The sequence below is a fragment of the Salvelinus fontinalis genome, chromosome 3 (genome assembly GCF_029448725.1).
Source record: "Salvelinus fontinalis isolate EN_2023a chromosome 3, ASM2944872v1, whole genome shotgun sequence".
NCBI lineage: Eukaryota > Metazoa > Chordata > Actinopteri > Salmoniformes > Salmonidae > Salvelinus > Salvelinus fontinalis.
The window spans coordinates 61,260,754-61,272,376 of NC_074667.1; the positions used below are offsets into that span (position 1 = coordinate 61,260,754).

Here is an 11,623-nt window from a genome sequence, read left to right on the forward strand (position 1 = left end):
ACTGTAGACCTGTATACACTATACACTGTAGACCTCTATACACTATACACTGTAGACCTGTATACACTGTAGACCTGTATACACTGTAGACCTATATACACTGTAGACTGTAGACCTATATGCACTGTAGACCTATATACACTATACACTGTATACCTGTATACACTATACACTGTAGACCTCTATACACTATAGACCTCTATACACTATAGACCTGTATACACTGTAGACCTATATACACTGTAGACCTGTATACACTGTAGACCTATATACACTGTAGACCTGTATACACTGTAGACCTATATACACTGTAGACCTGTATACACTATACACTGTAGACCTATATGCACTGTAGACCTATATACACTATACACTGTAGACCTGTATACACTATACACTGTAGACCTGTATACACTATACACTGTAGACCTGTATACACTATACACTGTAGACCTGTATACACTGTAGACCTGTATACACTGTAGACCTATATGCACTGTAGACCTGTATACACTATACACTGTAGACCTGTATACACTATACACTGTAGACCTATATACACTGTAGACCTATATACACTGTAGACCTGTATACACTATACACTGTAGACCTATATGCACTGTAGACCTATATACACTATACACTGTAGACCTGTATACACTATACACTGTAGACCTGTATACACTATACACTGTAGACCTATATACACTATATACTGTAGACCTATATACACTGTAGACCTATATACACTATATACTGTAGACCTATATACACTATACACTGTAGACCTATATACACTATACACTAGACCTATGTACACTGTAGACCTATATACACTGTAGACCTATATACACTATACACTGTAGACCTATATACACTGTATACTGTAGACCTATATACACTATACACTGTAGACCTATATACACTATACACTGTAGACCTATGTACACTGTAGACCTATGTACACTGTAGACCTATATACACTGTAGACCTATATACACTATACACTGTAGACCTATATACACTATACACTGTAGACCTATGTACACTGTAGACCTATATACACTATACACTGTGGACCTATATACACTTTACACTGTTGACCTATATACACTGTTGACCTATACACACTGTAGACCTATATACACTATACACTGTAGACCTATATACACTGTAGACCTCTATACACTGTAGACCTGTATACACTATACACTATACACTGTAGACTTATATACACTATACACTGTAGACTTATATACACTATACACTGTAGACCTATACACTGTAGACCTATACACTATACACTGTAGACCTATACACTATACACTGTAGACCTATACACTGTACACTGTAGACCTATACACTATACACTGTAGACCTATACACTATACACTGTAGACCTATACACTATACACTGTAGACTTATATACACTATACACTGTAGACTTATATACACTATACACTGTAGACCTATACACTATACACTGTAGACCTATACACTATACACTGTAGACCTATACACACTATACACTGTAGATCTATATACACTATACACTGTAGACCTGTATACACTATACACTGTAGACCTATATACACTATACACTGTAGACCTCTATACACTGTAGACTTATATACACTATACACTGTAGACCTATATACACTATACACTGTAGACCTATACACACTATAGATATATATACAAACAGTTGAAGTCGGAAGTTTACATACACTTAGGTTGGAGTCATTAAAACTATTTTTTCAACCAATCCACAAATTTCTTGTTAACAAACTATAGTTTTGGCAAGTCGGTTAGGACATATACGTTGTGCATGACACAAGTCATTTTTTCAACAATTGTTTACAGACAGATTATTTCACTTATATACACCTATATACACTATAGACCTATACACACACTGTAGACCTATATACACTATACACTGTACAATGCACATTTGTGGCCTGCTGGAGGTCATTTTGCAGGGCTCTGGCAGTGCTCTTCCTGCTCAAAGGCGGAGGTAGCGGTCCTGCTGCTGGGTTGTTGCCCTCCTACGGCCTCCTCCACGTCTCCTGATGTACTGGCCTGTCTCCTGGTAGCGCCTCCATGCTCTGGACACTACGCTGACAGACACAGCAAACCTTCTTGCCACAGCTCGCATTGATGTGCCATCCTGGATGAGCTGCACTACCTGAGCCACTTGTGTGGGTTGTAGACTCCGTCTCATGCTACCACTAGAGTGAGAGCACCGCCAGCATTCAAAAGTGACCAAAACATCAGCCAGGAAGCATAGGAACTGAGAAGTGGTCTGTGGTCACCACCTGCAGAATCACTCCTTTGTTGGGGGTGTCTTGCTAATTGCCTATAATTTCCACCTTTTGTCTATTCCATTTGCACAACAGCATGTGAAATTTATTGTCAATCGGTGTTGCTTCCTAAGTGGACAGTTTGATTTCACAGAAGTGTGATTGACTTGGAGTTACATTGTGTTGTTTAAGTGTTCCCTTTATTTTTTTGAGCAGTGTATATATACATGCACGCACACACGCACTATAGACATATACACATGACCCGTACGCATGCGTTCACATACACAAGAGCATCTACGGACACTTACACACTGTGTGTATGAATACACTCTACAAGCGTGCACACTTACACACTGTGTGTATGAATACACACTCTACATATCTACACACACTCACATCAGGTCAGACAGTAATGGTGTGTATTGTGTGTGTGTGTGTGTGTGTGTGTATCAGGTGTGTCCAGAGACTAACACAGTGGTGATCAACATTGGGCTGCTGCTGCTGGCATTCTCCAACCCTGAAGAGGAACACTGCAGGTAACTACACTACACTACACACACACACACACCTATACACACACATTTATTTTTTAGTAAAGCCACGCTTCATCCCAGCTTGAACAAAAAAGACAATTGTGGCTAGTCACCTGGTGAGGTGTTCTGGGGTCTGGAGGGCTGTTTTCCTCTGCTTTCCTGGCTAGTCACCTGGTGAGGTGTTCTGGGGTCTGGAGGGCTGTTTTCCTGGCTAGTCACCTGGTGAGGTGTTCTGGGGTCTGGAGGGCTGTTTTTCTCTGTTTTCCTGGCTAGTCACCTGGTGAGGTGTTCTGGGGTCTGGAGGGCTGTTTTCCTGGCTAGTCACCTGGTGAGGTGTTCTGGGGTCTGGAGGGCTGTTTTCCTCTGTTTTCCTGGCTAGTCACCTGGTGAGGTGTTCTGGGGTCTGGAGGGCTGTTTTCCTGGCTAGTCACCTGGTGAGGTGTTCTGGGGTCTGGAGGGCTGTTTTCCTCTGTTTTCCTGGCTAGTCACCTGGTGAGGTGTTCTGGGGTCTGGAGGGCTGTTTTCCTGGCTAGTCACCTGGTGAGGTGTTCTGGGGTCTGGAGGGCTGTTTTCCTCTGTTTTCCTAGCTAGTCACCTGGTGAGGTGTTCTGGGGTCTGGAGGGCTGTTTTCCTGGCTAGTCACCTGGTGAGGTGTTCTGGGGTCTGGAGGGCTGTTCTCCTGGCTAGTCACCTGGTGAGGTGTTCTGGGGTCTGGAGGGCTGTTTTCCTGGCTAGTCACCAGGTGAGGTGTTCTGGGGTCTGGAGGGCTGTTTTCCTGGCTAGTCACCTGGTGAGGTGTTCTGGGGTCTGGAGGGCTGTTTTCCTGGCTAGTCACCTGGTGAGGTGTTCTGGGGTCTGGAGGGCTGTTTTAATTGCCTCTATCTGTCACTCACACTAACCGATAGTTGTCTTCCAGGCCAAACACCTACCACTCCAGTCTGCAGGTGAGCTGGGACCTCAACACAGGAGTGTGTCACACCGTCGGGGTTGGTGACCTCACTGAGGTCAAGGGTCAGACCAGGTGAGATGATCTCTCTCTCTCTTCATAGCTATTGCTCTCTCTCTTTCTGTCTCTCATATCTATCGCTCTCTCTCTGTCTCTCTTCATGTCTCCCTTTTCTCTCCCGTCCTGTAGTGGCAGTGTATGGAGTTCCTACAGGAAGTCTTGTGTTAACACAGTAATGAAGTGGCTGGTTCCAGAGAGCAGCTCTCGTTACATCAACCGCATGACCAACGAGGCCCTGCACAAAGGTACACATGCACACATTATATATACACACTGAGTGGACAAAACATGAACACCTAATGTTCAGTTGCATCCCCTTTTGTCCTGAGAACAGCTTCAATTCGTGGGGACAGGGACTCTACAAGGTGTTGAAAGTGTTCCACAGGGATGCTGGCCCATGTTGACTCCAATGCTTCCCACAGTTGTGTCAAATCGGCAGGATGTCCTTTGGGTGGTGGACCATTCTTGATACACACGGGAAACTGTTAAGCGTGAAACCCAGCAGCATTGCAGTTCTTGACACAAACCGGTGCGCCCGGCACCTACTACAATACCCACTACCATACCCCAATACCCACTACCATACCCCAATACCCACTACCATACCCCAATACCCACTACCATACCCCAATACCCACTACCATACCCCAATACCCACTACCATACCCCAATACCCACTACCATACCCCAATACCCACTACCATACCCCAATACCCACTACCATACCCCAATACCCACTACCATACTCCAATACCCACTACCATACCCCAATACCCACTACCACACCCCAATACCCACTACCACACCCCAATACCCACTACCACACCCCAATACCCACTAACATAACCCATACCTACTACCATACCCCATACCTACTACCATACCCCAATACCCACTACCATACCCCATACCTACTGCCATACCCCTTACCATACCCCATACCCACTACCATACCCACTACCATACCCCAATACCCACTACCATACCCCAATACCCACTACCATACCCCAATACCCACTACCATACCCCAATACCCACTCCCATACCTACTACCATACCCCATACCTACTTCCATACCCACTACCATACCCCATACCTACTACCACACCTACTACCATACCCCATACCTACTACCATACCCCATACCCACTACCACACCCCAATACCCACTACCATACCCCAATACCCACTACCATACCCCAATATCCACTAACATAACCCATACCTACTACCATAACCCATACCTACTACCATACCCCATACCTACTACCATACCCCAATACCCACTACCATACCCCATACCTACTGCCATACCCCTTACCATACCCCATACCCCTTACCATACCCCATACCCACTACCATACCCACTACCATACCCACTACCATACCCCAATACCCACTACCATACCCCATACCTACTGCCATACCCCTTACCATACCCCATACCCACTACCATACCCACTACCATACCCCAATACCCACTACCATACCCCAATACCCACTACCATACCCCAATACCCACTACCATACCCCAATACCCACTACCATACCCCAATACCCACTACCATACCCCAATACCCACTACCATACCCCAATACCCACTACCACACCTACTAACATGCCCATACCTACTACCATACCCCATACCTACTTCCATACCCCATGCCCACTACCATACCCCATACCTACTGCCATACCACTACATACCCCATACCTACTTCCATACCCCATACCCAACTACCATACCCCATACCTACTACCATACCTACTACCATACCCCATACCTACTACCATACCCCATACCTACTACCATACCCCAATACCCACTACCACACCCCAATACCCACTACCACACCCCAATACCCACTACCACACCCCAATACCCACTAACATGCCCCAATATCCACTAACATGCCCCATACCTACTACCATACCCCAATACCCACTACCATACCCCATACCTACTGCCATACCCCTTACCATACCCCATACCCACTACCATACCCACTACCATACCCCAATACCCACTACCATACCCCAATACCCACTACCATACCCCAATACCCACTACCATACCCCAATACCCACTCCCATACCTACTACCATACCCCATACCTACTTCCATACCCCACTACCATACCCCATACCTACTACCACACCTACTACCATACCCCATACCTACTACCATACCCCATACCCACTACCACACCCCAATACCCACTACCACACCCCAATACCCACTACCACACCCCAATACCCACTACCATACCCCAATACCCACTACCACACCCCAATACCCACTACCACACCCCAATACCCACTACCACACCCCAATACCCACTACCACACCCCAATACCCACTACCACACCCCAATACCCACTACCATACCCCAATACCCACTACCATACCCCAATATCCACTAACATAACCCATACCTACTACCATAACCCATACCTACTACCATACCCCATACCTACTACCATACCCCAATACCCACTACCATACCCCATACCTACTGCCATACCCCTTACCATACCCCATACCCCTTACCATACCCCATACCCACTACCATACCCACTACCATACCCCAATACCCACTACCATACCCCAATACCCACTACCATACCCCAAATACCCACTACCATACCCCAATACCCACTACCATACCCCAATACCCACTACCATACCCCAATACCCACTACCATACCCCAATACCCACTCCCATACCTACTACCATACCCCATACCTACTTCCATACCCACTACCATACCCCACTACCATACCCCATACCTACTACCACACCTACTACCATACCCCATACCTACTACCATACCCCATACCCACTACCATACCCCAATACCCACTACCATACCCCAATACCCACTACCATACCCCAATATCCACTAACATAACCCATACCTACTACCATACCCCAATACCCACTCCCATACCTACTACCATACCCCATACCTACTTCCATACCCACTACCATACCCCACTACCATACCCCATACCTACTACCACACCTACTACCATACCCCATACCTACTACCATACCCCATACCCCAATACCCACTACCATACCCCAATATCCACTAACATAACCCATACCTACTACCATAACCCATACCTACTACCATAACCCATACCTACTACCATACCCCATACCTACTACCATACCCCAATACCCACTACCATACCCCATACCTACTGCCATACCCCTTACCATACCCCATACCCACTACCATACCCACTACCATACCCCAATACCCACTACCATACCCCAATACCCACTACCATACCCCAATACCCACTACCATACCCCAATACCCACTACCATACCCCAATACCCACTACCATACCCCAATACCCACTACCATACCCCAATACCCACTACCATACCCCAATACCCACTACCATACCCCAATACCCACTACCACACCTACTAACATGCCCCATACCTACTACCATACCCCATACCTACTTCCATACCCCATGCCCACTACCATACCCCATACCTACTGCCATACCACTACATACCCCATACCTACTTCCATACCCCATACCCAACTACCATACCCCATACCTACTACCATACCTACTACCATACCCCATACCTACTACCATACCCCATACCTACTACCATACCCCAATACCCACTACCACACCCCAATACCCACTACCACACCCCAATACCCACTACCACACCCCAATACCCACTAACATGCCCCAATATCCACTAACATGCCCCATACCTACTACCATACCCCATATCCACTACCATACCCCATACCTACTACCATACACCATACCTACTACCATACCTACTACCATACCCCATACCTACTTCCATACCCCATACCTACTGCTATACCCCATACCCTTACCATACCCCATACCTACTGCCATACCTACTACCATACCCCATACCCCATGCCCACTACCATACCCCATACCTACTGCCATACCCCATACCACTACATACCCCATACCTACTGCTATACCCCATACCCTTACCATACCCCATGCCTACTGCCATACCTACTACCATACCCCATACCCACTACCATACCCCATACCTACTGCCATACCTACTACCATACCCACTACCATACCCCATAACCGTTACCATAACCCATACCCTTACCATACCCCATACCATACCCCATACCTACTGCCATACCCCATACCACATACCCACCCCATACCCACTACCATACCTACTGCCATAACCCATACCACTACCATACCCGTTACCATACCTACCACCATACCCCATACCCACTAACATACCCCATAACCGTTACCATACCCACTGCCATACCCCATACCTACTACCATACCCACTGCCATACCCCATACCTACTACCATACCCACTAACATACCCCTTACCTACTGCCTTATCCGTTACCATACCCACTACCATACCCTTACCATAACCCATACCTACTACCATACCCCATACCTACTACCATACCCCATACCTACTACCATACCCCATACCCGTTACCATACCCCATACCTACTACCATACCCACTACCCACTACCATACCCCTTACCATACCCCATACCTACTACCATACCTACTACCATACCCCTTACCATACCCCATACCTACTACCATACCTACTACCATACCCACTACCATACCCCTTACCATACCCCATGCCTACTACCATACCTACTACCATACCTACTACCATACCTACTACCATACCTACTGCCATACCTACTGCCATACCTACTACCATACCTACTGCCATACCTACTACCATACCTACTACCATACCCCTTACCATACCCCATACCTACTACCATACCTACTACCATACCCACTACCATACCCCATACCTACTACCATACCTACTACCATACCCCATACCTACTACCATACCGCATACCCACTACCATACCCCATACCTACTCCCATACCCACTACCATACCCCTTACCATACCCCATACCCACTACCATACCCCATACCTACTCCCATACCCACTACCATACCCCTTACCATACCCCATACCTACTACCATACCCCATACCTACTACCATACCCCATACCCGTTACCATACCCCATACCTACTACCATACCCCATACCCACTACCATACCTACTCCCATACCCACTACCATACCCCATACCTTCTGCCATACCCGTTACCATACCCACTACTATACCCCTTACCATACCTACTGCCATACCCCATGCCCACTACCATACCCCATACCTACTGCCATACCCGTTACCTTACCCCATATCTACTACCATACCCCATACCCGTTACCATACCCACTACCATACCCCATTCAAAGGCATTTAAATCTTTTGTCTTGCCCATTCACCCTCTGAATAGCACACATACACACTCCATGGCTCAAAGCTTAAAAATCGTTCTTTAACCTGTCTCCTCCCCTTCACCTACACTGATTTAATGTGGATTTAACAAGTGACATCAATAAGGGATTATAGCTTTCACCTGGTCAGTCTGTCATGGAATGAAGGTGTCCTTAATGTTTTGTACTCTAACACGGGTCAGCAGCATACCACCCTGCATCCCACTGCTGGCTTGCTTATGGATGGGAGACCAGATGCTGCTGGAGGACCAATAGGATCCTCTCTTTCTTCTGGTCTAAAAAACTACATCCAAATGCCCCAGGGCAGTGATTGGGGACATTGCCCTGTGTAGGGTGCCGTCTTTCCGATGGGACGTTAAACTGTGGTCACTAAAGATCCCATGGGACTTATCGTACGAGTAGGGGTGCCCTGGTTTCCTGGCTGAATTCCCAATCTGGCCCTCATACCATCATGGCCACCTAATCATCCCCAGCTTCCAATTGGCTAATTCATCCCACCTCCTATCCCCTGTAACTATTCTCCGGGTTGTTGTGGTAAATGAGAATGTTTTCTCAGTCAACTGACCTGGTAAAATAAGGGTTAAATGAAACACAGAGACACTCTATGTAAATGAATTCTTCAAATCTCATTTATTTTTCTGTTTGTCCCCCTCTCTTCTGTCTAGGTTCCACTCTACAGGTGTTAGCTGACAGCGACCGGAGCACCTGGATCATTCTATGAGGGACAACAGAGGGGTGTCCTGACACCAGAGCCTCAGACTGTCACACACACACCGACACACACCCATCCACACACACCCATCCACATACAGTAAGCCTGTTCAGCTGCTACAGTAACAGTCATAGGTTTCCTCCCAAATGGCACCCTATTCCACATGTGGTGCACTACATTAGACTGTTTCCCTTCATGACTCTGGTGAGAAGTAGTGCTCTATATAGGAACTTCAGACTCCATTCTGGACCTGGAAACCAGTTCCACTGTTCCCCTCTAATCAGGGCCTGATTTAGACCTGGAAACCAGTTCCAATGTTCCCCTCTAAGCAGGGTCTGATTTAGACCTGGAAACCAGTTCCACTGTTCCCCTCTAATCAGGGCCTGATTTAGACCTGGAAACCAGTTCCACTGTTCCCCTCTAGTCAGGGCCTGATTTAGACCTGGAAACCAGTTCCACTGTTCCCCTCTAATCAGGGCCTGATTTACACCTGGGACACCAGGTGTGTGTGTGCAATTTAAAGATCAGGTAGAACAGAAAGCGAGCAGGCTCCGGATCTCGTAGGGTCAGAGTTGGATACCCCTGATTTAGACCTGGGACACCAGGTGTGTGTGAGGTAGAACAGAAAGCTCCGGACCTCGTAGGGCCTACGAGGTCAGAGTTGGATACCCCTGATTTAGGGAATAGGATGCCATATTGTCATGACTCAATGACGACATGTCGCCAATTTGAATCTGTGCACCTGTCTCTGTGTGATGTTGGAGGATGGAAGAAACGAGGCATTCCGTGTGTTTTCCACGTGTTCTGTTTTTGTTTGACTATATAATGTGACATAATTTGCACCCATGGATCCAGAGCTGGACTGAACAAAGATGATTTTACTGCGGGTTTTTAGTTTGTTTGGTGTAATTTTCCGTTTTATGACTGTGTGTGAGAGAGAGATGTATGTAGAGAGAAGTTGTGTGGTCCTCATGCCTCCGAGATTCTGCTGCTGTTCTCGGAACCTAAAGGCCACTCCTCTAAACCAGCTCTGTCCAGTTTCATCTGGTTTATTCCAGGTCTGAATCTCCATGTCCGTCTGATTGCGACAGGGCCTACACATGAACTGGAACCAATCCTGTTATTTGTCGCTCTGGAGTGACTGACGTTCCCCCTAAGTACAGATCTAGGATCAGCTTCCCCTCCCCCAATCCTAACCTTAACCATTAGTGGGGGGGGGGGGGGGGGTAAAACTGACCACAGATCAGTGTCTAAGGGCAACTTCACCATACACCCTGTGTACACCCTTATTTTACCGTTGACAGATTTCTTCTTGGTTGCGTCCAAAATGGCTCCCTATGTAGTGCACTACGTTTTGTCCAGAGCCTCAAACTCTCATAGGGCTTTGGTCAAAAGTAGTGCACTACATAGGGTGTCAGTTCAGATTGTCCCCTTAATAAATGTATCTGTATGTGATGGAGTTAACCTGGGAATTTTGGGAAAAATTTCTAGAAATCCTGGTTGAAGGATTCCAGATAAGTCCTTCATCCCAGGAATCTTTTAGGAAAGTTACAACCCTAGATGGAGCAGAGGCTTATGGGATATGGAGTTAAGCAACTTATTATCTGGCTGTATTTTAAGACTGGACGGAGAGCATGGTTCACTTGACTATTTTTTGATACAAATAAATGATTCACCTTGTGTGTGGCTCTGTTTCCTGTGTGAA

The 11,623-nt window shown here is 46.7% G+C and overlaps 1 protein-coding gene across 3 annotated transcripts in view; it reads left to right on the top strand.

Moving 5' to 3' along the window:
* The window catches only part of LOC129851273 (DDB1- and CUL4-associated factor 15-like), a 34,429-nt gene extending 22,831 nt beyond the window's left edge, over positions 1-11,598 (top strand). For all 3 annotated transcript variants that reach the window (XM_055917695.1, XM_055917696.1, XM_055917697.1), the window contains 4 exons: positions 2,761-2,843; positions 3,757-3,861; positions 3,976-4,091; positions 9,872-11,598. In XM_055917695.1, coding sequence (XP_055773670.1) covers positions 2,761-2,843; positions 3,757-3,861; positions 3,976-4,091; positions 9,872-9,927 — 360 coding nt within the window. In that variant the 3' untranslated portion in view covers positions 9,928-11,598. The remainder of the gene's footprint in view (positions 1-2,760; positions 2,844-3,756; positions 3,862-3,975; positions 4,092-9,871) is intronic.
* The last annotated feature ends 25 nt before the right edge of the window (positions 11,599-11,623 follow it).